At 34.3% G+C, this 27978-nt stretch overlaps 1 protein-coding gene and 1 non-coding gene across 4 annotated transcripts in view; both read right to left on the minus strand.

Moving 5' to 3' along the window:
* Positions 1 to 27978, minus strand: part of ACAP2 (ArfGAP with coiled-coil, ankyrin repeat and PH domains 2) — a 140472-nt gene that overhangs the window by 43194 nt on the left and 69300 nt on the right. For all 3 annotated transcript variants that reach the window (XM_087861523.1, XM_045812732.2, XM_045812733.2), the window contains exons 5-9: positions 15916 to 15974; positions 14644 to 14827; positions 10486 to 10530; positions 7334 to 7429; positions 2638 to 2712 (exon numbers count right to left, since the gene is read on the minus strand). In XM_087861523.1, the coding sequence (XP_087717649.1) occupies positions 2638 to 2712; positions 7334 to 7429; positions 10486 to 10530; positions 14644 to 14827; positions 15916 to 15974 (459 nt within the window). The remainder of the gene's footprint in view (positions 1 to 2637; positions 2713 to 7333; positions 7430 to 10485; positions 10531 to 14643; positions 14828 to 15915; positions 15975 to 27978) is intronic.
* Positions 1610 to 1769, minus strand: LOC123802210 (U1 spliceosomal RNA). Its single transcript, XR_006782459.2, has one exon. It is a non-coding gene; the product is annotated as a U1 spliceosomal RNA (small nuclear RNA).

The following is a 27978-nucleotide window of genomic DNA, read 5'->3' on the forward strand; positions in this document are numbered from 1 at the left end:
AAAGACCAACTGAAAAGAATTGAAAGCCTGAAACAGACTTCACATGTATGCAAGCACTGATGGAAATCAGAGGATATAACAGAGTAGTAGGGAAAGAACACATTTTTTAGTAACTGATTCTGGATCATCTAGATACAGTATAAGAATACAAGAAAACTGGATCTCTACCTCACACCATACACAATCACCCAATTACAGATGGATTTAAGGTCTAAACATAAAAGGCAAATCTATAAACACTTAGAAGATTATACAGGAGATACAGCTTCATGATCTTGGGATAAGAAGGACTTATTAAACAAGACACAAACAGTATCAAACATAAAAGACATTAAAAAAACAAAAACAAAACTATGTGAAAATTAAAAACACATATATCCCCCCAAAAAGGTTTATATGCAGATGATATGAAGAATCTGATGAACAGTTAGGCAACCTGATGGAAAAATGGAAGAAAAACTAACAGATATTTCACAGAATTATCCAAATGACCAATAGACACAGGGGAAGGTACCTGAGTTCATTAGTAACTAAAGCATAAATTAAAACCACAATGAGATGCCACCAAAATCAGCGAAAATTAAAAACTCTCACAATACTGTGGGGTGGCAAAGAGCACTGAGAACTTACACACAGTGCTACCCGTCAGGAATGGTAATATCATTTTGAAAAGTAATTTAGCATTATCTACTAACACTGAACATATATATATACCCTCGGAACCAGCACTTTTACTCCTAGGCATAAATCTATCAGGAATATGTACACATATCCAAAAGGCATGTACATGAATGTGCATAGTATCATTGTTTCTTTAACTGATCAAGTTCAATTCTTGAAAAATGTAAATAATTACATTAGGTGCATTAGACACACTTTCCCTTAATTTTTATGTGACTGAATCGTTTTCTTTTTTTTTCTCTTTTTTTACCTGTAATGCAGCCTTGTGTCAGCATTTAAGGGCAAAAAAAAAAAAAAGCAAAAATAGCATTACTTTCTTTAAAGTACAGCAGTAATTGACTATTATTTAAAACCAAGTAAATTAATCTTAGATTTAATAATCTACTACTTTTGGACCTTCAGGACAACACTGAACTGTGTATACAACAGGGAACGATATTAAAAGATACATAATATTCATTAAATAATTCAATTTAAGCAAATAGTCACCACGTTTCTACGAATATCATGATCTCTCATTTTAATTAGAAATGACTGGCCCCAATTTTTAACAATCTCTCCATGGTAATGTCATTAATACAAGTTACCCAACCAAAAGTGAATCTAACCTTAAACAAAACAAAACAGGGAATTAGTCTTACCTAGCTGTAACTGGAAGTAACTAAGTTAAAGATGATCTGGTAGAAAATCTTTACCTTTATAAATAATGTTTCTCTTTGAATATTAATAACCCATCACCAATAAAATTTTCCTTACTTGTATTACTGACTTCACTTTAATTTTTTTCTACTGAGATCTTTTATGTCAGATCTAGTTCACTGGTATTTTAAATTCTAAATAAACCATAACAAAAGTTGATCTGACTGGTCAATACCACAGGAACAGATTTCTTAAAGCAATGCTAAAAGGCATCTTTTTTTTTTTTTTTTAGGGGAACACACGAATAAGGGCCCCCACCACCACAAATTATGCAGTCAGATTTCCCACATCTGGGGAAATTCCAAGGGTCAGCACATTTGGAGTCAATGGATAAGCCTCACCCTGGGAAAACCACTTTTGTGATCCTATCTCCCCTGCCAGGTAAGTACGAAAGGCATCTTGTCACATACTTGTATTATTAGATTCAACCTCCAATTCTCTCCTTTTATTTTCAGATTACCACACAAAAATATCACTGACTATGTAAGACAAAATACTGTTAGGTTCAGTTCCAAGTTATTTGTATTCAAAGCTCTCTACACACAAAAATAAAAATGTGTCATATTTAAATTTTCATTTTAAAAATATATTTTTCAAATAGTTTAGCTAAGCTTAGGCAAATTAACAAGAAATGTACAGAGAGCAAGGGCTGCCTTAGAGTAACTATAGGTGTTAAGTCCACAATACCAAACACACACACTGATGCAAAGATGTTCTCTACCACCCCCTACTTACCCCCCACCCCACACACTACCTCCTCTCACTCACATGCTTTACAGGGATTGGTGATATCCTAACTGAAACTGTAAATAGCAGTTTAAATTCTAAGGGCCATTTTGTAATTAGTTAAGATCCTACGAGATTGGGGCACTTGGGTGGCTCAATTGGTTAAGTGTCTGCCTTCAGCTCAGGTCATGATCTCGGAGTCCTGGGATGGAGCCCTGCTCAGCAGGGAGTCTGCTTCTCCCTCTCCCCCTGCTCATGCTCTCTCTCAAATAAATGAATAAATAATCTTTAAAGAAAAAAGAACCTTCGAAATTGATGTTTTTGCAAAGTCGTTCAAAAACGTGGCTTTCAAATACTGCCTGATCATCTAAAAAATACTTTACTTTTCACAAAAAAGGAGGAATTTACCCAATTCAATTACTACAGCAACTTAAAGGATTTGTTCCAACACAATGGCATCTTGCTGAAACCAATAACCGAACAATTGTATAAAATGGGACTTATTCTCTCTTAACTTTTCTTGTCAAGTACCTTTTGTTGAATGGTGGAATGTTTTTGCTCCATCTCTCTTTTCTCCTTTGCTGCATCCACAACCAGTCGATCCAGCTATAAAGGGGGAAAAGGAGAAAATTAGGCAGACTTAAAAATTAAAGAAAAAAAGGTATAATCATTTTTTAAAAACATAGTCTCAATAAGTCAGCCAATTTAAGTTTACTTAAAAAGGCATTTTGGCTACAACTTTAAAATGGAAGCTCTTTTTTGTCTAGTATCAAATCCTTTTTAAGAAGGTCTATAACTCCTCCAGGAAAAACATTTCTAAGAACAGCTGTGGTGCCAAGCAAACATGACAGGAGGCCTTGTCAAGGGCACAACAGTGATAAAATGAACTCCTGGAATAAGGAAGAGAACTCTAACTTAAGTGGCCTGTTGACTCCTGCAATTCCAGTAGTCAGAATCAGACAGAAAGAAGATACCCTGGTGACTTTTTCCCCAAACAGCAAAAAGTAGCAGCTACACTAGTATGGGGCCAGCTCTCGTAAGTTCAACAGAACAGACACTTCCAATCACTCAAAATGCTTCATGTTTTCAAGTTGGCTTCTTAACGTTATAATCAAATCTAAAAGGCAAAAAACAAACAAAAGAAAAACTCACCAGGTAAGAGAGACAGCTAAATAATAAAAATTTTTTAAAATAATAAAATAGTAATTATTCATAAGGCCAGGGTATAAAGTTGACATTGTTTAAGGTTCTGCTTTAAAAGCTCAAAAAACTTATGAAATCATAAATCTCATTTCTTTCTTGTTCTTTCCATCAGAAAAGATGATTTTCCAGTATTATGACAAATGCCCTGGCTTCTTGAACTACTCTTTGCTGAAATAACAAACAATCGGGTTATAAATTATGTGAGTCTACTCTTCTAGACTGTGATGTATGTCATTTCATCTTTGAACCTCCACACCTCTAACTGATTAATGTGGGATAAATGAAAAAAATAAAAATGTAAACATCAATAGGAATAAGGAGAAAGATAAAATATTAAATGAACAAATGTTTTCATTGCTATCCTTTACAAAACAAAATTTTAAAAAGCCTTAGTAAAAAAACCATTTGGTCCTTTATTCACTTTCCTGTTCTTGTCTATTTCATATTCATCTACCCATTGTGGTTTAGCTTCTGCCACTCAGACCCTCTACTCTCACAAAGGTAACAAATAATCTTCTTGCTGCTAAACCCAATAGGTCGTTCTCAGTCCTAGGTTTACTAGACCTTTCCAATATTTGTACTGATAACTACCCTCTCCTTTTTGAGACACTCTTTCCTTGGCCTGTGCTACCATCACCTCCCAGTTTTCCACCTCTTCTCTCATCTATGTTTTAATGGAGATCCTCATACCTAACCATCTCTTGAAAATATGTCATTCTTAGGGCCCTGTTTGAAGCCAGATTCTCTTTTTACTCTATACTAGTGGCCCTTGACCTTAACTTACAAAATCAAAATCTTTAAGCATACTGTTTCAGTGCTCATATTTTTCAAAAACAGCTTTTGAAACACAAAAATGAATTTTGGGATACCTATTAACTCTCCTTGAGTCAATTCACCCACTCTCGTGGTTACAATTAGTAATTATATGTTACTGACTCCTTTAACCTAGTATTTTTCTTTTTTTTTTTTTTTGTGAGCTCCAGATACATCCACTAGAATTCCTATCATCAAAATTTAACACATTAAAACCTCAACTCATCATGTCCCTCTACCTTCAAATTGGCTATATCTTAAATATCCCTCAAGTCTAATTGTTTCTATCCCTACTGCCATGTTCCTAGTTCCAAATCCAGTTATCTCATAACTGAATTATTGAAAGAATATCCAAACTGGCCACCTCCAACCAGGCTATATTTTCCACTAGGCACCAGAGCTTAGATGCTTTTCAAGGACCTGAAAAGTTATGTGACAACTGAGAGGGGAAAACTGCAAACCAAAATTAATAAATGTCTGAAGTATACAATTATTTAAACTACTCAACTGCAATCCAACTCATTTGTTTACAAATTATATTTAATGTAAGATGAGGGTGCAACATAATGCTTGACAGAATGTGGGGAGTGCCTGGAGCCTAGGAAGGTCTTGCCTTCCTCCCAAGTCTGGGTTACGGGTTCCATCTGTATGTTCCTATAACTCTTTGATCCTCTGCTATGTGGTAGAGACAGCCAGCTACCCCCCAATATCCATTCTCTTCTTCTTTCTTAACAAAACAACCCCCAAATTCTAGTAGGTCACATGATCATCTGGCAAGTTTTTATCTCCCAGCTTTCCTTGCAGCCAGTGTGACATTGGGATGTACACAGAAGTGACTCTACAATTTCCAGGAGACATCCATAAAGAGAATGCATCTTTCTTTCTACTTTCCTCTTTCCTGTTAGCTAGAATGTGGGTATGGTGACTAAAGCTTGATCAGCCATTTTGAACCATGAGGTAGAATAAAAAAGTATAATAAGCCTGCATCCCTGCAAACCAAATGACCACCAAACCGGGCCTCTGACTTTACACAGGGAAATAAAATTCCATCTTGTTGAAGCTACTACTGTTTTAAGGTTTCTATCTATTGTATGCAAACGAGTGAGTTCTCAATTTATATACCCAGATGGGACACTAAGCACAGACAGTAATAGTCTGGTGACTTGTTGCTTTCCTCCAATAGGTTAAGTTCTACAGAGTCAGGGAACAGTATCTCTGCAACTCATGGCATATGCCCTGCACATCATCCCAACACACACACACACACACACACACACACACACACACGTGTGTATGCACCATATTTACTTTTGGTCAATGAACGCAATTCTCATTACACTCTTACCTTTTTCCTCATTTCCCTAAACTCTATTTTTCATCCTTAATCCCCTGTCCTCAAAAGGTAATATGAACCTATATGGGGAAAAAAAATCACCTAAAAATTGATACTATTAAATTCAGAAAGCTCACCAATCAACAAAAAAGAATGTCCCAAAACAAATCTAATACAAAGTTTTGCTCAATTATCAAAAATAATTTGAATATAATAAAATTTCTATATAATACTGTGACATATGTATAATTCATGCATGTGCATATATATGTATAAAATAAAAAAGTTCCCAAGAGTTCCATAATCTTAAGATTCTAAAATTTTATTATTCAAAATAGCAAAATATACATTTTTTGGAAAATAAAAAAAGAGTGTAACTCAAATGAAAAATCAGTAGGATTTTTCAATGATCCAAATGTAAGAAATGAAAAACTAAATTCAGCTATGTATACTGTAAAACAGACACTTTGTTTTTAAGTTTTCCTTTCAACATCCTCATATACTGTCTATAACATATTTTTAACTTCAACCTTCCTTTTGGTTACACATTTAACCCATACATAAATCTTCTGCAGCATCAAACTTCTTCATTAAATAAATGAAATGTCACATTTCCCAATATGCTAAATTTCTTTAAAAGTAAAAGCAAAAATAAACAAGTGGGACTAAATCAAACCAAAATGCTTCTGTAAAGGAAACAATCAACAAGATGAAAAGGCAACCTACCAAATAGCAGAAAATATTTGCAAATCATGTATCAGATATAAATGTCCAAGATATATAAAGAACTCATACAACTCACTAGCAAGAAAAACCAAACACTTTGTTTTAAAAACGAGCAGAGGATCTGAAGAGACATTTCTCCAAAGACGACAGATAGATGGCCAAAAGGTATATGAAAAGGTGCTCAACATCACTAATCATCAGAAAAATGCAAATCAAAACCACAACGAGATATCACCTCATACCTGTCAAAATGGCTGTCATCAAAAAGACAAGAAATTACGAGTGTTGGTGAGGACGTGGAGAAAAGTGCACTGGTGGTGGGAAGATAAATTGACACATCCACTATGGAAAACATTATGGAGGCCCCTCAAAAAATTAAAAACAGAACTACCATATGTTCCAGCAATGCCCCTTCTACATATGTTCAACATAAACAAAGACACTAATTTAAAAAGATATCTACATCACCACGTTCACTGCAGCATTATTTACAACAGCCAAGATACAGAAACCACCTAAGCGTCCGTCAGTAGATATTGAATAGATAAGAAAATGTGGTGAATATATACACAAGGGACTACTATTCAGCTATTTTTTAAAAAATGGAAATCTTGCCATTTGCAACAACATAGATGGACCTTGAAGGCATTATGCTAAGTGAAATAAGTCAAGCAGAGAAAGACAAATACCGTATGATTTCACTTATATGTGGAATCTAAACAAAACAAAACAAACTCATAGATACAGAGAACAGACTGGAATTTGCCAGAGGTGGGGTATGAGTGGACAAAATGGGTCAAGGGGGTCACAAGGTACAAATTTCCAGTTATAAAATAAATAAGTCCTGGGAATGTAATGTATAGCATGGTGACTAAGTTAACATTACCATATCATATATTTGAAAGTTACTAAACAGTAAGTAGATCTTAAAAGTTCTGAAGACAAGAAAAAATACTGTAATAGACGTTTACTACACTTTTGAAGTAGTCATTTGACTATAAATATGTGTATGTATGTGTGTATTAATACACACATATATCTCAAATTATTTTATACACCTATATTAATGCAGTATATGTCAGTCACATCTCAATGAAAAAAATACAGATATCAATGTATAACACAGAATCAAGCAATACAGTACAACATTACCTGTGCACCAAGATCCTTCATGTAGGGCCCAAGTTCACTAAATAGATCATACCCTTGATGGAAGAAGGCCAAATGGGCATACATAAAAGATAACATCTAATAAGAGAAAAAAAGTTCAGCATTTTAAAATCAATTCTTAGATAAATATTCTGAAATTTTTAAAAATCTTAATCTTATCGAATGTTTAAAAATTAGATAAGAGCCCAAGATATCAAAACTATTTAAAATTAAAACTGAATTTTAATTACATTTAATTACATGTTCTCATTACATTACAACTGAATTTAAAAATCAATTCTTAGATAAATATTCTGAAAAATCTTAATCTTATCTAATGTTTAAAAATTAGATAAGAGCCCAAGATATCAAAACTATTTAAAATTAAAACTGAATCATTTTTCTTAAAAGAGTATTTCAGAAATATTTGTGAAGTGAGAATAAATTATATTTAAAAGAAATATCCAAGTGGTTTAAAATTTTTAAAATGCCCCAAATTTTAGTTGTTTAGACTATCTCCAATCAAAATTCATATGGTAATAATTGAAAGAATCAAGTTTTCAATACTTTCACCATCTTCCCAGGTACATTATAAAATACCTATATGCCTTTGAACCAAACTCAGGGGCAAAACTTTAAATTGCAAATAAAGCATTAGAAAATTAGAAGGGGAAATATAAAGCTCTCAAAATAGAACAATCACACTTGATAACTGACTAGGATCACTAAGCACAGCCCAAGGTAGGGGAATGTTTATTTTCTTTCTCAAGATACTGAAATAAAATGAGTCAACAGACTTTGCCAATATGGAGGTTTCTGTATTTTCATTCCCAATATCCAAAAACGTTGCTAATAGATTAAGACTTTTTCCAGGTTTTCCTACATTTTACCTATTTATGAAAGAAAAATCACTCTTATTTTTCGTTTTTACATGGGAAGGAATTTAATTCAATCATAATAGTGAAAGAATCCTCCGAATATCCATGTTTATTTTTAGCAAGACGAGGCATCTGCTTAATTTTCTGAAATTTAAAATAGGTCCTTAATATTCAAGAGTGCTTCAAAAGAAATTTTTTTGAAGAGAAAAACCAATTAAAACACAAATACAAAAGGACAAAGCTCAATAAAAGATTATTCTGGAATTAGATTAACAGTAGTTGTGCAACTTTATGAATGTAATAAAAAACAATTACATAAAAAAGAGGGTGAAAGATTAATAGCTACAACTACGTAAAAATGTAAAACATGCCTACACATCAAAACACATAATAAACATATTAAAAGATAAATGATTAACTAGGAAAACACACATGACAAAGGGTTAATAGTCTTAAAATATAAAAGATGTTACAAATCAGTATGAAAAAGATGACTACTCTAACAAAAAAACAGGGAGCACAGAGGCCAAAAAATATACAGAAAAAAATTCAAACTCATGCATATTTAATACAAACTAATTTGTATTAAAGAAATGCAAAACTGAACAATGACATGACATTTTCTATCTACCAAATTATAAGTAGAGTGGGAGAAATTAATACCCAGTGTTGCTAATATAGTTCACTTTCACATACTACCAGTGGAAATGTTGTATAACTTTTAAAATGTACCATTATATTTTTAAAGTTTTAATAAATGCTTAAACCCTTTGACTAAGTAATCTATTGTCTTAATCTATCCTAAGGAAATAATCATATGATTTATTAGAACGATCACTAGAATGATATTCTTTAATGTCAAAAAACATGGAAATTACTTAAATATCCATTAATGGATAAAACTAATTTATGGCATGTTCAATTGACCTGCAAACTATATCCAGCCCTATCATCTATTTTTGGATGGCCTATGAGCTAACAGTGGTTTTTACATTTTTAAATGGTTGAAAGACAATGAAAAGAAAACATGAAATTCATGACACATTGAAAACCGTAGGAAATTCAAATTTCCATGTCCATAAGAAAAATTCTTATTAACACACAGTCATGCTATTCGTTTACATATTGTCTATGGCTGCTTTCTCATTACAACGTCACAGTTAAGTAATTACAACACAGACTACATGGCCCATAAAACCTAACATATCCACTACCTGGCCCTTCACAAAAAAAGGTTGCCTACCCCTAGTATATTCACATGGTAGAATTTTATATGGCCAGGAAAGTTATCGTTAAATAAAAAATATTTAATGACATGTGATGATTCTGTAGTTACTATCGAAAGAACAAAGTTATAAAACATATGTAGCAATGATTCCTATTTTGTTTAAAAAAATTAAATCCAATTTTAAAACACACATATACACATTCACATACATACATGCACACAGAAAGAGAGGAAAAAAGATGAAGATATATGCCAAGATATTAACAGTTCTCCCTTGGTAGTAAGATTTATAAGTAATTTTTTTCTTCATACATTTTACTTTTCAATTTTCTATAATTAACATACATTACTCTCAATCTAGAAAAGGAAGTGGAGGAAAAGAGCAAGTACTATGTACTTATTTGATAAGAAATAACATAAATACAGAATTTAGGGAAAAGCTAGGGGGGACAAGAATCAAAAGCAATTTATGCATACCCTTTCAGGGAAAAAAACAAAACAGTGAACAGAGAGGAAAAATGATTTCTAAGGTTCTCAAAATATGAAAGAGTGCAATGCCATACCATTACCATTCCCTGTCCACTTCCTTGTTAGCTTTAAGACTTAAAAAAATGGTCAAATAAAAAAATGGGCATAGAGGCTCAAGGAAACACATCCTCAAATTTCATTCCATTTTTTTCAAACAGCACTCTAAAGAACAAACCAAAAGACTGATAAAACCATCAATAACCCGAAGGAAAAATTCTCTGAATGATACTATTTATGCATGCCCTCAATCTCAAATATTTAAATGTCAATATTAAGGAGCTCACAGTGTGTTAACAGAGGAGATACACATAACCATAACATAAAGGAGACAAAAAAGTGGTTAAGTGACATAGGAGAACCATGAAAAAATCTGTAAGATTAATTCTGAACCTGGAATAAATACATTCACATATAATATACACACATACATATACACACATATGATGCTGCTTTAAACGCTTATATATGTACACTTAGATCATATTAAAATGTTGAAAACATCGTTTCAATAAATATCTTACTGATTTTAGGATTTCTGATCTCCTTTTTGATTGAAGGACATTAATCTGAGGGAAAACACACTTGGTTAAACACCCATGAATTTATTTAAAAACTAATCTACAATGCAATATGGTAAAATTTGCTTATTCTGATAGTTTGATACTTTTCCAGAAAAGTAAATAAAATCAAAGTTCAAGTTTTTCACCCTTTGACCCACATTTTGCAAAAACAGTTAAGACAAACATACCAATGAAACTGTCCTCTATTTTCAACTCAAAAACTGGCCATGCATAAGTCGTTAAGTATGTAGTGATATAATGATCACTTTGATAGACACTTGAATTTCTTAAAATTCCATCTTTTCCCCATCCTCCTTATCTAATTGTTCATCTAGACCCTTCAACATATATCCTTAATGCAAATTCTCATCACTTTTACCACTACTACCAACCACCATCTTATCTTTTCTAGACTGTTGCAACAGCCTACGAACTAGGGTCTCTATACCCTCGACTCTCTACAATCCATTTCTCACACAGCAAACAGTGATCTTTTCAAAATATAAATAAGATTATGTTACGTCCAACCTAAAACCTTCCAACTTCCTCCTGTAGCCTGCACAGCCCTTTGTGATAATCACCTCTCCACACCTAGTTTTCTACTACTTTCCCCTGTCTGTGCTCCAACCACAATCCCAAACTACTCCCACCTCAACACTTTCCAACTAGTTTTTCTGTCTTCATGTCATAATTGTCTGCCCAGATAGGCATACGGCTAACTGTTACCAATCAGGTCCCAGCTGAAATACTATCTCCTCAAAAAGGTCTAAGTAGGCCCTATGTACTCTCTAGTACAACAATCCTATTTATTTCCTTCATAGCATTCATAACTACCTTTTATTTTCTTATTTACTTATGTCTTTTACCTGGTTAAAGTGTGAGCTCCGTAAGATCAAGGTCTTGCCTTAGTCCCAGCTGTATTCCCCAAATGGAACATAGTGAGGACTCAATAAATATTTGTTAACTAAATTAACTGACCTTAAATAATATTTCAATTAGACTAAACTTACTGAAAGATCAGTAAATTATGAAAGTTGCCTTTGTGGTAGCTCTCCTAACTCTAGATATTCTTAACAAAATTTTTGTCTATTATATATACCAGGTTAATGAAATCAAATGTTTATACAAAAAAAGAATCATTCACTTTTTGCTCATATTGTCAAAAGATTACAGAATATCTTCCTTTTTGATATGTTCTTCCCACTGAATATTCTGCCTGTTGTTTTATAAGATAATTTTAAAAAGCACTGATCAGAAAACTAAAAACACACCAAGAAAAATCCAAATAATTATGCTTAAATAAACACTAGTTTCCTTTGTATGTCTGTTTCAAGGCCTATTCAGTTTTGAGAACTAAAATATTAACTTTCAAATGTTCTAAGTAAAAGCAGAGGCTGCAGATAACCTATTATTCAGACTTTGAAAAATGCCAAAAGTGCTTCTGTTTTATGTACTTTTTTATGTTTGGCAATAAGAAATAGCATTTACTTGAAAAAAAAAGTAAATTCAAATATTTACAGAAGCTAAAGCATGACAAACTTTATAAATTAAAAATTTATTACTTAATACGCCCTAAAATAGCCACTTCAGCCATTTCATAAAATGACACAAGAGTTCTCATCAGAAAAATCAAATAAGGCAACAGTTATGGGGAACATGGGGGTCCTAACCAAAAACTCCTAGATGAACACTAAAAGAAATGGATAATTTATTTTCCAACTGCTAGAGGGAAAAAATATAACCTAGGAGTAGAGAAGAGATATAAATAAATAATTACAATAAATGCGATTAAGTGCTCTAACAGCGATCAATGTGTATGATAATATTATGACAGCACAGAAGAGGCAGAGGCAAGAATGATTCACTTGGCCTGGAGAAACTTGTATAACTGACCACAGAACAGAGAACAAAGTGGCAACAGGGCAGGTAAAAGCAATGTTAAGAAGATCAATTTTTTGAGAACATCTTATTGCTCCAGACAGGAAACAATCAAGACTGGTGTTAGGGCTGCAGCAAGGGTAAGAAACAGCAGACTTAAAAGGTACACAGAACTTTTTTTCTTTTTTCTTTTTTTTTTTTTTAAGAGTGAGAGAGTGCATGCCAGCAGGGGGTAGGGGAGTAGGTAGAAGAGGGAGAGGGAGAGAGAGAATCCCAAGCAAGCACCACACCCAGTGTGGAGCCTGACTCAGGGCTTGATCTCACGACCCTGAGATCATGACCTGAGCCAAAAGCAAGAGTCAGATGCTCAACCAACTGAGCCACCCACGTGCCCCAATACACAGAACTTTTTAAGGCAGTTTTGATTGTCAGATATAGCAGCTGAGAATGAGAATATATGATGTAATTCTCCACATGAATTTCTAGGATTGAGTGAGAGGGTGTCGGCACTCAGTTAGGTAAGGGCAAAAAGAAGCCATTTGGAAGACGACAGTTTTCAGTTGTGGATCAAAAAGAAAGAGGGACATCGGAGAAAAACAGATCTTGTCATCTACACATGATGGTAATTCAAGCAAGGAACATGAGACTGTCAGGGAAATTAAAAGGTTAGAAAAGAATAGGACCAAAGAGGGAACCCTGAAAAAGAGGTTGAAAAGATCAACAAAGGAGAGAAGCCCAAGGTGGAAACTGAAAAGAAATACAAGTTAATAGAAGTTAAGAAACAGAAGTTAAATAGAAGTTAATGCAACCTAAAAGTAGTTTGAGATAAATCAAGACAAAAGTATATTTCAAGAAAGAGAGTATGGTCCACCATGTCAGCAAAACACAACAGTCAAGTTGGTTAAGAATTAAATTGTATCTAATGAGCAAGACCTTAGCATAAGCCATTTCAGTGGAATGGGATAGGAAGACAGTACTCATCATACTACCACAGGAAGTGGAGTGAATGGGCGATAGCTAGTGAGAGACAGGAAATACAGACCATTCCATTTTAGAAGATTCTTGTTAATAAATGGAATGCACTTTATTTTTTAACTTCCCACTTATTGAATAGAAACTTAAAAAAAAAACGTAGTCATTTTCTACTGTTCTGCAAAGTTATCTAAGTAGTTTTTAATCGCTAATTTGTAGATGGTTACTTATGTATTTTTTTAAAATGATCTGTGATTGCTAGTCAACAATCTCTAGGGACTCTACTGCTGTTTTGTAAGAGGAGATTCAGACAAACTAATTTCCTAAACTTTAAAGCTTTCAACTCGTGATACATAGGAACACATCAGGTACGTGTGAAATAATGTATGCTTTGCCTTCACCTTTCATGTCTCTCTAATCCCTCTGGAGACCTACCACATTCTAACTGATTTCAATTATATAGAGGACCAGAAGATCACCAGAAAACTTACCAAATACTGATCTCTAGTTTTAAAAAACAGCATGTAATGCAAATATGAGAACACCACTTCTAGAAATATTTTTCATTTGGCAATATGGTATGCCTTAATACCGCTAAGAATCTACTCTAAAGAAATAATCAGAAATGTGGCAAAAGATTTATATATAAAGATGTTATTATCATTCACAATTACTGAAAACTATATTTTCACTATTGTCAGTAAAAACCGGCAACACTATGAATGATAAGCAGTACTAACTAAATTAACATAGCAACTTCACAGAATAAAATAAAGCAATTAAAAATGCTTTTTACAGGGGCGCCTGGGTGGCACAGCGCTTAAGCGTCTGCCTTCGGCTCAGGGCGTGATCCCGGCGTTATGGGATCGAGCCCCACATCAGGCTCCTCTGCTATGAGCCTGCTTCTTCCTCTCCCACTCCCCCTGCTTGTGTTCCCTCTCTCACTGGCTGTCTCTCTCTGTCAAATAAATAAATAAAATCTTTAAAAAAAAATTTTTTTTTAATAAAATAAAATAAAAATGCTTTTTATAACATTTAAAAATGGGAGAAAGTACCATGTTAAGTGAAAAGGGGATGAAATCAGAACCAAAGGTATATACATGTACACACACATATTTATACAGATATACAGACAAGTGAAAAGTCTTCACAAAAGATCATGGCTTAATTGTAGACTCAAAGAAACAGTATTAGTTCTTTTCAGTCCAATCATTCAAAAAGTAATGACATGTTTAGTAAGCATTTTTTGAAAACATCTAATAAATATACCTGAAGTACGTAGTCGAGGGCTATATGTCGAAAACATTTTCTTGTTGCTGTCAGAATGTTTGTGGCTTCTTCAACTTCGTGCTGTTTGTTTCTTTGTACTTGAGCATTTTTTACTAATGCATTTTCTTTTTCTTCACTGACTTTTTCAAATTGCTTCTTGGCATCTTTGAATTTTCTAAGATCTCTAAAAAATAAAAACAGTAATACTTCCATAAATCCTACTATGCGTGATCTACAAACCACACTTTAAAAAATATCACTCGTTTCTTGTTGAGGGATATTACTGGGCCAAAGGGCATGAATATATTCTTAAAACACACACACACATACAATCTTTGGTAAAAGAATTGTATACCCATAAAGGGTAATGGTTTCCATTTCAGTATTCTGAAAAATCTGAAATCCTTGATTCATTAACGATCTTAGATAGGTACTTTTTTCTACCAGAGAACTAGGCAAAATGACCTGAAGACAAATGATTTTAAAATAATAATAATAAAGTAGACCTGAGATAGATTTTAAAGTCTTTGTAAGAAGTCATAAATTTTCACACAAACATTCTATAAGGACATTCTGAATGTTAGTCTATTATTTGGAAAGAATCTGTGAGACATCACTAACAGGACAATAAATTCTAACCTACTAAATGGCAGTGCCATTTTTAATAGCTTTTAGTATCTATAATTTATCCTGAATATTGTATCATAACCAACTTTATCTGTCATTTTACATATTCTCGGTCAGGAATTGAAAGAGAAAAACTGAATTATTATTTGGGAAAGGAAAATGTTCCTATATGGAAAGTTCAGATGTTTTTATTTCACAAAATGGCTCACATGTAGCAAAAAAACATGCACTTTCATGATTCATTCTCATATATTCCATTATCTTCTCTTCAAAGAAAATACCATATTGAGACAACGGAAAACTTAGTCTCAACTAAAATAACTAATAGTATTTCAACCACTTTTGGGGTCTGCTTTGATTTTGAAAGGCCATTAAATTATTTTATTTTTTAATCTATAACAATCCTAGTTATGTATCCTGAATACAAATTTCATAGTATAAATGATTCACTGAAAGGAATGAAGTCTGATTCCCTTATGGAGTAATTCAGGAGGAAATGCAATATACATTTCACAAAGCAAAAAAACAAAAACTCCAATATTTTCAATAAATCACAGTCCATAAAATTCCTCTCAATAGATACCAACTCCCAGACGTGATCATTAACGGGTTGCTTTTCTATTCTCTTCAATGCAATTGACTTACTCTTTAACAAAGTTCTGAAGCTGTGCTTTAATTGATCTCTGAGTTTGGTCAAATAGGATCTAAAAGAAAAAATGTAACATTAAACAATTAGAAAAGTAAACAAAAAATAATTTTCATGTAGGTTGATAGATAACACATCCTTCCACCAGTACTCCAATTCTAATAACACCAATATTTCTTAATGAAGACTACATAAAAAATAAGCATTTAAAAAAGAAACTGAAACTGATTTTCAAGCCAATTTCATCTGTCTAAAAGATAAAATTATTTCCAGTTACAGGAAAAATCAAATCTACAACCATTTAAATAGAATGTTCAAACATTAGGAGCAATTTATTTCCTTGATTTTAATTCAAGCTTCATTTGAAAAACAACCTGAAAGAGTAACACAAATTCTTTTTTTTAATAATATTTTTTAATTATATTATGTTAGTCACCATACAGTACATCCCTAGTTTTTGATGTCAGTCACACGATTCATTACTTGTGCATATGAGTAACATAAATTCTACTTCACTTACTACAAGAATTTCTTGGTAGCTCAATTTTTAACTTTTTAAGGGACCTCCACGCTGTTTTCCAGAGTGGCTGTACCAACTTGCATTCCCACCAACAATGTAGGAGGGATCCCCTTTCTCCACATCCTCTCCAACAATTTTTGTTTCTGGGAAGACCTAGAATTTAAATGTTTTAACATTATATAGTCCTTCAACGACTGCTAAGGTTGGAGACCAGAATAAAATTTTATTCCTCGTGACAATATTTTGCCCAACTTAAATAATGCCACATATTAAACTTTAGTAGCTCTATGTGTGGAAAATTTCACTGGGATTGTCATGGAAATTTTGGGTACTTTGATAATTTACAGATTCTCTACATTCAGAGTTTGAAACAGATGTCAGATGAACAGGCACAAAAATCAACAGTCAAAACAAACAAACAAAAAAATCCTATATCCATCTCAATAAAAACAGTACCAATTTCAATCTCTCTAAAATCTTACTACTAGCAAAATCTCATGCTCTTGCCTAAATACTAAACAACACCACACACACCCACATACACACCACACCTGGACTGAGTACTACAGGATTTAAAAATATGACAATTTAGTTACAGAGAGAAAAAAATTATTTTCTGTAATATGTTAAACCCAAAGTACTAAATCCAAATTAAGCAGAAGAGAGGAAATAATAAAGATGATTGGAAGTCAGCTAAATAGAAAAAGAAAATTGGTAGCCAAAACTCAATGAAAACATAAGCCAGTTCTTTCAGAAGATCTATAAAGTTGATAAACCTCCTGCCAAAGTGATCAAGAAAAAATTTTAAAACACAAACTTCAGGGGCGCCTGGGTGGCTCAGTCAGTTAAGCATCCAACTCTTGATTTTGGCTCAGGTCATGGTCTCAGAGTTCTGAGATCAAGCCTCACACTGGGCTCCATGCTGGGTGTGGAACCTGCTTGAGACTCTCTCTCTCCCTCTCCCTCTGTCCCTCCCCCAAACTCTAGAATCAAAACTTCGAATATCAAGAAGGAAAGAGATGACAACACCACAGATTCTGCAAATACTAAAAAGAATAATCAGGGGAACTGGGGAATAATTTTATGCCTATAAATTCAACAGACAGGCTGGGTTAATTCTTTGAAAGACAAAAATGACCAAAGCTCACTCAATAAGAAATCAATAACCTAAACAGAATTAAAGAAATAGAATCTATAGTTAAAAACCTCCCATATCCTATTAAGTTAAAGCTATACTTACATAAAACTTAGCAATCCTACTCCTAGGTACTTGCCCAAGAAAAAAGAAAACTTAGATTTACACCAAAATCTGTATGCAAACATTTATAGCAATTCCATCCCTAATTTCAAAAACTGGAAACAATCCCAAACGTCCTTGAAGAAATAAACTATGGTACATCCATGCAATGGAATACTACTCAGCAATAAAAAGGAACAACTATTAATTCATACAATAACATAGATGAATCTCAATGGATTTAGCTAAGTAAAATAAGTCATATTCAAAAGGCTACAAGCTATATGATTCCATTTATATGATGCTCAGGAGAAGATAAAACTATAGGGATGAAGAATAATAAACCAGAAATTTCTAGTGGTCAGGGGTAGAAGGAAGGGTACTAACAAAGGAGTAAAATAAGGGTATTTTTAGGGTTACTGGAACTGTTATGCATCTAGATTGTGGTATGGAGATCCAACCGTGTTTGTCAAAATTCATAAAGATAATTAATAGTATTTATCACAGAATTAGAACAAATAATCCTAAAATTTAAATGGAACCACAAAAGACCCTAAAGATCCAAAGCAATCTTGCAAAAGAACAAAATTGGAGGCATCACAATCCCAGATTTCAAACTATACTACATACAAAGCTGTAGTAATCAAACAGTATGGTACTAGCGCAAAAACATACACACAGATCAATGGAACAGAATAAAGAGCCCAGAAACAAACTCATATTCAATTAATCTAAGATAAAGGAGGCAAGAATATACAGCAGAAAAAAAAGAGTCTCTCCAATACATACTGTTGGGAAAACTGGACAGCTACATGCAAAAGACTGAAACTGGACCACTTTCTTACACCATACACAAAAATAAACTCAAAAGAGATTAAAGACCTAAATGTGACACCTGAAACCATAAACATCCTAAAAGAATACACAGGGAGTAAACTCTTGGATACTGGCCTTAGTATTTTTCTGAATCTAACTCCCCAGGCAAGGGAAATAAAAGAAAAATAAACAACTGTGACTACATCAAATTAAAAAGCTTTTGCACAGTGAAGGAAAACATCAATAAAATGAAAAGGCAACATACTGAATGGGAGAAGATATTTGCAAATGATATATCTGATAAGGGGCAAATACCCAAAATACATAAAGAACTCATACACAGGACACCTGGATGGCTTAGTCGGTTAAGCATCCACCTTCAGCTCAGCTTATGACCTCAGGGTTCTGGGATCAAGCCCCACATCAGGCTCCCCACTCGGTAGGGAGTCTGCTTCTCCCTTTCTCTCTCCCTCTGTGATCTCTCTTGCTCTCTCTCTCTCTCTCAAATAAATAAAATTAAAAAAAAAAAAGAACTCATACACAAAACAAACAATCTGGTTTAAAAATTGGCAGAGAACCCGGGTAGACTTTTTTCCAGAGAAAATATAGAGATGGCCAACAAACACATGAAAAGATGCTCAACATCACTCATCACCAGGGAAATGCAAATCAAAATCATAATGAGCTATCACCTTACACAAGTCAGTAAGTATCAAAAAGACAAGAACAAGTGTTGGTGAGAATAAGGAAACAAGAGAACCCTCAGTATCCCTCATGAACACGGATGAAAAATTCTTATATAACAATGATATATAATAATAACATATAAAAAGTACAATATATCATAACTAATTGGGATTTATTCTGGGATTGCAAGATTGATTAACAGTCAAAAGTCAATGACTATAATTTACCATGTTAACAAACTAAAACAGAAAAACTATATGGCTATCTCAAAGATACAAAAAAGCATTTGACCAAATCCAACACCCATTCCAGATAAAAAATTCTCAGGAATCCAGAAATAGAAGGGGACTTCCTCGAACTAATAAAAGGCACATATGAAACATCTACAGCTAACATATTTAGTGGTGAAAGGCTTCTTAATGGCAATGATCAAGAACAAGGCAAGAATATCTGCTCTCATCACTTCTATTCAACATTGTACTAGAAATCCTAACAATGCAATCAAGCAAGAAAAATGAAAAAAGGGGAAAATATTAGAAAGGAAGAATATAAAATTACCTTTATCCACAGGTGATATGATTGGATATACAGATAATACTATGGAATTTACAGAAAAGTCTACTAGAACTAATAAGTGTATTTAGCAGGGTCGCAGGAACAAAATCAATATACATAAATCAATGCAATTTCTATATACCAGCAACAACTAATTAGAAACTGACCTTTAAAAAATATTTACAGTAGCATCAAAAAATAGGAAATGCTTAGGGACACATTTGACAAAAGAGAAGACTTGAGCAGTGAAAACTACAAAATATTACCAAGAGAAATTAAAGAAAACTTAAGAAATGGAGAGATGTACTGTGTTCATGGATTCAAAGACTCAATATTAGTATGATGTCAATTCTCACCAAATTGATCTATACATCTGATGCAATACCAGTAAGATTTTCTGTAGAAGCTGAAAATCTGATTCTAAAATTTATGTGAAAATGTAAAAGACCTAGAATAGCCAAGCCAATTTTGAAAAAAAGGAACAAAGCTGGAATAGCTTACACTACCTGACTTCAAGGCTTACTACGAAAGCTACGGTAATCAAGGCTACTGTGCTATTAGAATAAAGATAAGCAAAAAGATCAGTAAAACAAAATAGAGCCCAAAAATGACCCACACGTTTTATTATACAAAAGGTGCCAATGGTGCGACAGCGCTGGTGGTATACTGGTGAGCATAGCCACCTTCCAAAAGGTGCCAATATGAGAAAGATAATTTTTTGAGCAAATGGTATTAGAACAAACAACTGAAGAGCCATATGCTGAAAAAAATAAATCTTGACCCTTACCATGTAATCATACAGAAAATTTAACTCAGAATGGATCACAGATCTAAACACAGAATAAACTGGCAAACATTTCTTGGTAGAACACAAAAAGAAAACTAAAAAAGAAATCAATAAATTGACAATCAAAACTAAAAACTATTGCTCTTCAAAAGATATGGTTATAAAAGTGAAATAGACAAGCCAAAGCCTGGGAGAAAATATCTGCAAAACATTTATCTGACAAAAAAACATAACCCGAATACAGAAAGAACTCTTACTACTATATAATAATAATATTTTACAAATCCAAAAATTTTTAATGGGCAAAAGATCTGAAATTTCACCAAAGAAGATACATTAATGGAAAATACACGCAAAAAAAAAAAGATGCTCGGCATCATTAATTATTAAGAAAATGCAAATTAAAACCATGATAAATTTAAAAAGAGTGAACACACCAAGTGTGTTGATTGTGTGAAGCAATTAGAACTCTCACACATGGCTGCTATAAAATATATAGTCAACTTCGGAAAACAATTTCCAAATTTTGGGAGGTTTCCTTTAATTTCTTTAAAGAAGTTAAATTTTTTTAAAAAACTCAACATAGGAAAGAATATTAACATTATTACTATAAACAATAATAATAAAATAAGTTCTTTTCTCTTCCCTTAATTTTTCTTAGCACTGTTTTGTAGTCTTCACTATACAAATAGTTTCGTAAAAAGTTAAACATAATCCTACCTTATGAATTAGCCATTCTTCTTCTATTTACACAAAAGAAATAAATGTATATACCTATCTAAACTTTTACATATATTTTTATAAGCAGCTCTATTGTAGTAGCCAAAACCCAGAAACAACTCAAGTGTTCATTGTGGTAGCTTTAAAATATGTCCACAAATTCTTTTTTTTTTTAATGATTTTTTATTATATTATGTTAGTCACCATACAGTACCATCCCCGGTTTCCGATGTAAAGCTCGATGATTCATTAGTTGCGTATAACACCCAGTGCACCATGCAATACGTGCCCTCCTTACTACCCATCACCGGTCTATCCCATTCCCCCACTCCCCTCCCCTCTGAGGCCCTCAATTTGTTTCTCATAGTCCATAGTCTCTCATGTTTCATTCTCCCTTCTGATTACCCCCCCATTCTTTATCCCTTTCTTCCCCCGATCATCCTAGTTCTTATGTTCCATAGATGAGAGAAATCATATGATAGTTGTCTTTCTCCGCTTGGCTTATTTCACTAAGCATTATCTCCTCCAGTGCTGTCCATGTTGTAGCAAATGTTGAGAACTCGTTCTTTCTGATAGCTGAGTAATATTCCATTGTATATATGGACCACAACTTCTTAATCCAGTCATCTGTTGAAGGGCATCTCGGCTCCTTCCATGATTTAGGTATTGTGTCCACAAATTCTTTAACACTTCTACCTTCAGAAGTGGAGTCTGACACTTCTCACCTTGAGAATAGGCTGGTTATAGTGCCCTACTTCTAACAAATGTTTTAGATAAAACTTTACCTAGGTTTTAGATAAAAAAAAATTGTTTTATCCTCAGAATTGAGTACATCTCAGGTCTTGTCTTTTGTTTCTATACCACAAAACCTGGAATGCTATAATAAAGCCACAGTGTGACATTTGGCATGGGGGGGCGGTGAGGGAAGCTACCAACACAAAAGCTAAGGTTCAGTTCCATTTCTGGACATTAACAGTATTATTCCTAACGACATATGTATATAACAAATAATCAACAATGTATCATTTGACCTATCTGCTAATTATAAAAGGATCTGATTTGAGTGCACAGAAAATATACAGCTGTTTAAAACTAATGGCTTTGGGCACCTGGGTAGCTCAGTCGGTTAAGCAGCAGACTCTTGATTTCAGCTCAGATCATGATCTCAGGATCGTAGGATCAAGCCCCAAGTTGGGCTCCACACTCAGGGCAGTATGCCAGAGGGGAGTCTGCTCGAGGATTCTCTCTCTCCCTCTGCCCCCTGCCAATCGCACTCTCTCTCTCTCTCTCAAATCAATCCTTAAAACCGATGGCTTATACTCAGGTGTATTCCCCATTCATGTCTGGACCTGGTTAAAGCAAGACTATCTCACCTGCTTTCGGGAAAGGATGAAAGCTGAAGTGCACTTTACACATGGCAAAAGGTACTCTAGGAAGGTTAGTAGAAGACAGGTTACACATCCATAGTTGGCACTGAAAAGTTTCCAGGTCTTACCATTTAGGTCCCATTGGTTCAAAGTATAAATTTTGTAGTTTAAAGTCTGTCTTCCATTTAAATATTATTTAACTACCAAAGCACTCTCTTCTATAATTCTACAGGACATAATCTCATTAGGCCTGTAAAAAGGCCAATAATAAATCAAGAGGACTCTTCTTTTGACATTATCAGGAACAGGTCCCAATATGCAAATGATTGTTTATTATTTGTTCCTCTTTTTCTACATTCTCTGCTTGTCCTAACCTAACCATTTCTCTAAATTCTTCTTTCTCCCTTCATTCCTCTATAGCAGTGATTCTTCGCTAGCTTATCACGGGGAAAGCAAACAGAAAATACCAAGGTCCAAACTTGTTGAAGAAAGATAGAATCCTTAGGGTGCCCGGGTGGCTCAGTCAGTTGAGTATCCAACTTTTGATTTCAGCTCAGGTCATGATCTCAGATAGGGGAATCGAGCCCCACCTCCAGCTCCATGCCTAACACTGAGTCTGCTTAAGATTCTCTCCCTCTCCCTCTACCCGCCCTTCCCCCCCCACACACGTGCGCACATACATGCATGCTCACTCTCTCTCTCTCTCAAAAAAAAAAAACTATATTTTTATTAAATTTGCTAGGTGATTCTATTACTTCAAGTTTAAGACAAACTGCTCTAACCCAGAAGTTCTTAAATTGGTTGCACATTAGAATAATCGGGGGAACTTTTAAATACCCTAATGCTGATACTTAGAAACACTAGTGAGACTCAAGAATCAGTATATTTAAAGTTCCCCAGGCATGAACCAGCATTATTCATATCACCTGGATGCTTGTTAGAAAAGAAGAATTTCCAAAACCACTCCAGACTTACAGAATCAGAGTCTGCATTGACCAAGATTTCCAAGTAGTTTGTTTGGGGGAAGCAATACACTATTTCTCAAACTAGGCTATACCCTGGAATGACCGGGGGACCTCTGAAAATTACTGATGCCTGTTCCTACTTCCTGAGATTCTGATTTTAACTAGTCTAGGTTGCAGCTTTGGTTCATCCACTACCACTCCACTGAGAAAAATTCATCAAGGTAACTAGTCTTGAAATCACCTTCACTAAAGCAGAAAAAGGTCTCTCTTCAGTGGGTGTCATGACAGATACAGTCCCTGGAAGTGGGCAAAAATAAAGGAGTCCTTTAGAGCAGAGGTCAGCACATTTTTTCTATAGAAGACTAGACAGTATTTTGTGGGTCATGTGGTCTTTGTCACAACTACTCTTTTTGTAGTAGCCATAGACAATACAGAAGCAAATGAATGTGTTCCAATGAAACTCTGTATGCCAAAGGGGGGTGATGGGCTAGAGCTGACCTTCAAACCAAAGTCTGACAACCCCTGCTCTAGTGCAGTGCTTCTCAAACTTTACCTCAGAATGGCCTAGAAGGCTTGTTCAAACAGATGGCTGGCTCCCGGCCTCAGAATTGCTGATTCGGTAGATCTGGGTGAACTCTGAGAAGCTCAAATCCTAACAAGTCCCCAGGTGATGCTGATGCTGTTAGTCCACGGATCACAATCCGAGAATCACTGATTTAAAGTAGTGGTTCTCAAACTTTACTACATGTCAGAATCACCTAGAGAAATTTTTAAAATTCTGATGCTATACTCCAGATAACATAAATCAAAATCTCTGGGGATGGGGACAAATTTTCTACTGTAAAGGTTCCAAACACTTGGGTTATGGCACACACTAGTGGTAAGTTCAAAGATACAGTAGACTGTACATATAGATGGCCACCAACAATTCACCTCATCCCTCCATCTGCACTGTACTCTCCCACCAAAAGGCAGCGTTTATTTCCCTTTACACTGAATCTGGAGTAGCCCTGCGTCTCGCTTTGACCAAAAGAATGTAGCAGAAATGATTCTGTGTGATTTCCAGGCCTAGGCCTTAAGAAAAGCCAGCTATTACATTAAGAATTCTGACTACCCTGCTGGAGAGAGACCACATTATAAGAGAAAAGCCCCAGGGAATGAAAGACTCCAAAGGGCAGGAGAAGCCTGGCCAATCCCAGCCATTCTAGCCACCCCAGGTGAGGCACCAGACATGCTGCATCCTCTAGCCACACACAAGCCACTCAGCCAACAGCAACTGACACAGAGACAAGCTGCCCCCCTCCAAGCCCTACCCAAACACATGACAGTAGTTGTTTTAAGTCACTAAATTTTGTGGTGGTTGTTAAACAGCCAGAGATAAATAAGATGTCAACAGTCTTACATAAGATATTAGTGTTCATACGGGGTTTTTTTGGTGTGTTTTTTTTCTTTTTTTTTTAAGAGAGGGAGCGATGAGGGAGAGGGAAAGGGAGAGAGAGAATCTTAAGCAGACTCCACACTCAGCACAGAGCCCAACACCGGGCTCAATCTCACAACTGTGAGATCATGACCTGAACTGATAGCAAGAGTCAGATGCTTAACCAACTCAGCCACCCAGGCACACCAGTGTTCGTAAGTTTTCACAGTGATTTAAGAAGTTGTAAACTATTTGGTATAACCATTCAGAAATTACCAACTGCTAAAATTATATTCTTGCTAAAATTATATTTTAATATTATTTGTCTGACTTGCTCTGTAAAGTATTTAAATGCAGTAATTACTACTTTAACAAAATTATGTAACTTTCCCCCTGGTGTTACCATTTGAACCATCCAAAACTATTTTAGTCATAATTTATTTGTCATCACTTCTTGGCTTTGTACCCACTGTTAAATATTTCATCTTTCTTCGGCTCTTATTTTCACAAATTTTTGCTATTAATACGCTCTTATTTTTCGCATTCCTCCTACTTATAAGGTATGTATGATTGTTTCTTTAGCATCAGCGTTATGAACTATTTCTATTAGAATACAATCAATCATTTTTTTTTACTATTCTTGATATTTATTATTGGCTTTTGATGTTAGTTAGCTAAACTCTGACTCTTCATGAAATTTCATTTTATTTTTAATTATTAAATAACATTTATTTCTGAAGATGAAATTAAATATACAAAATCTGTTGTAATGAGCACTGAGTGTTACATGTAAGTGATGAATCACTAAAGTCCACTCCTGAAACTAACCTTACACTATGTTAACTAACTGGAATTTAAATAAACACTTGAAATAAACACATAAATGCACATAATCATTTAAATGGGATTTTAGGCATTTGCAGATTTTAAAACACTTTGAAAATTTGATTTTCTCGGGCGCCTGGGTGGCTCAGTTGGTTGAGCGTCTGCCTTTGGCTCGGGTCATGATCCCAGGGTTCTAGGATGGAGCCTCATGTCAGGCTCCCTGCTCGCGGGGAGCCTGCTTCTCCCTCTCCCACCACCTTGTACTCTCTCTCTCTCACACATAAACTCCTTAAAAAAAAAAGAAAATTTTATTTTCTGATCATACATAAGAGTAACATTTATTGCATTAACTAAAATGAGTATTTCCTATTTTACTTACTAATTGTTCATTTTATTATCTTCCAACATAATTTATTTTAAAACATTTTAAGAATGCAGAAAAGTATATACACACATATCTAATTCTGAATCTTAAGACATATTGTTTCATTTTCATACCTAAATGGATTTTTTACTGATTGTTCTTTTCCCACCATAATGGACAAATTTTTCAATAAATAGTGCTGGAAAGTGATTACATTCAGAATACAAACACAATGGTCCAAATCCTCTTCTTTGACCTATCTTTTTATATCAAAGTTATTAAATGAATCAACGGTAGAAGCAAATCGTACAGGACTTCAACACAAAACATCCATTTCATACAGAAAGATCTGTACTCTAAACTTCTGCAAACACAAAATAAGAAACAAAGTTCTTTTATGAGATTAGTCACAACAATATCAGATTAAGAAACTAGTTACAAAGAAAAAAGAAGCTAGTTACAAGACTACCCAATTAAGAACTAGAGCCAGACTGTCTCATACAATTGCACAATTGCACAATATATTAGCTTGCAAGGAGAATGTCAAAACTTCATAATTTCCAAACAGGCAAAGGAAATTAAAAAGGTACCACATTTGAATAACAGAACAGATGCATTCGACAGCATGCCAAATAAACACAGAATCACTAATCCAGAAGAAAATGTTATCAAAAGTGTTTATTGCTGAAGGATGACTCTATGTGTTATGGACTGCCCTCAAGTTAACAGCAATGGCTGAAACGTCTGAATAGATTAGCTTGCAAAGCCACCGACTGTTTTCGCAAAGTACCGAAACAAACTCCTAGGGATGAAATACTCAAAACGCTAGAAGAAAACTCTAAAACAAAAAAGATTATATTATGGAGACGTTCTAATGTTGCATACCAATAGTCCTGTCACAATGACAGCAAGATATAAATGTGCACTAAAAATACATTTGGAAAACTGTGAAGACCTAGTAACACATTATTTCACAAAGGATCCCTCATAAAGTAAAAGTTTGCACGTAGATATAAATTCCAAAGTAAATGTTACCAAAATAATGTATGAATCTAAACAAAGTATTCAAAACCTTTGGTTCATCCATTTTTAGCTTTTTGGTAAAGAAAGGATATGAGAATATCACTCTCCGCTGTTTCATACAAAATGTATTGGCTGTCCAAAGGAAGAACTGTGCCTCCTAAGTTTGTAAGTTAAAAGTAGAATTCAAGAAGTTTAGGAGGAATAAATCTCAACTTGCAGATTCAGTTAATGTTAGTTACTGACTTTAAATATGGCTTAAGTAGCATTCCGCGATCTGATGAACTTATTTCAAGCAATCCTTGATACATATGACAATTAACATACACTGACAAAATGTGGGTTCAGAATGTTGGAAAGGAGAGGCTGAGAATGAATCACTAGGGAGTCAGTGCTATAATCTACCGCCACGAAGAGAATTATTAAAAGTTAATTAAGGTTTAAAGGAAGAAAAAAGTAGGTAGACCAACTTCTGTGTATACCTGCGAAAAAGGTTCACCATTACTTTATTCAAAATCTATTCAGTTTATCCAGAAAAATGCAAGCATTACATATGTCAATGAAAGAAAAAAAAAAAAAGAGCACTTCAACTTAATGAATGATTGCTCCTTTAAAGCACAACTTAAAGAGACAGAATTACTTAAATTCTAATTACATGGGATAATGAAGGTCTTATCGGTCAGGGGGAAAGGGCAAAATAAACTCCTATCAATCAGGAGCAAAGGGCAATAAATACTTGCCTGCCTTTCACCAATAAGCCTACTAATGCAGACGACATACCC

Source organism: Ursus americanus, chromosome 4 (assembly GCF_024610735.1).
Source record: "Ursus americanus isolate L20-20 chromosome 4, mUrsAme1.1.p, whole genome shotgun sequence".
In the NCBI taxonomy this organism is placed as follows: Eukaryota; Metazoa; Chordata; class Mammalia; order Carnivora; family Ursidae; genus Ursus; species Ursus americanus.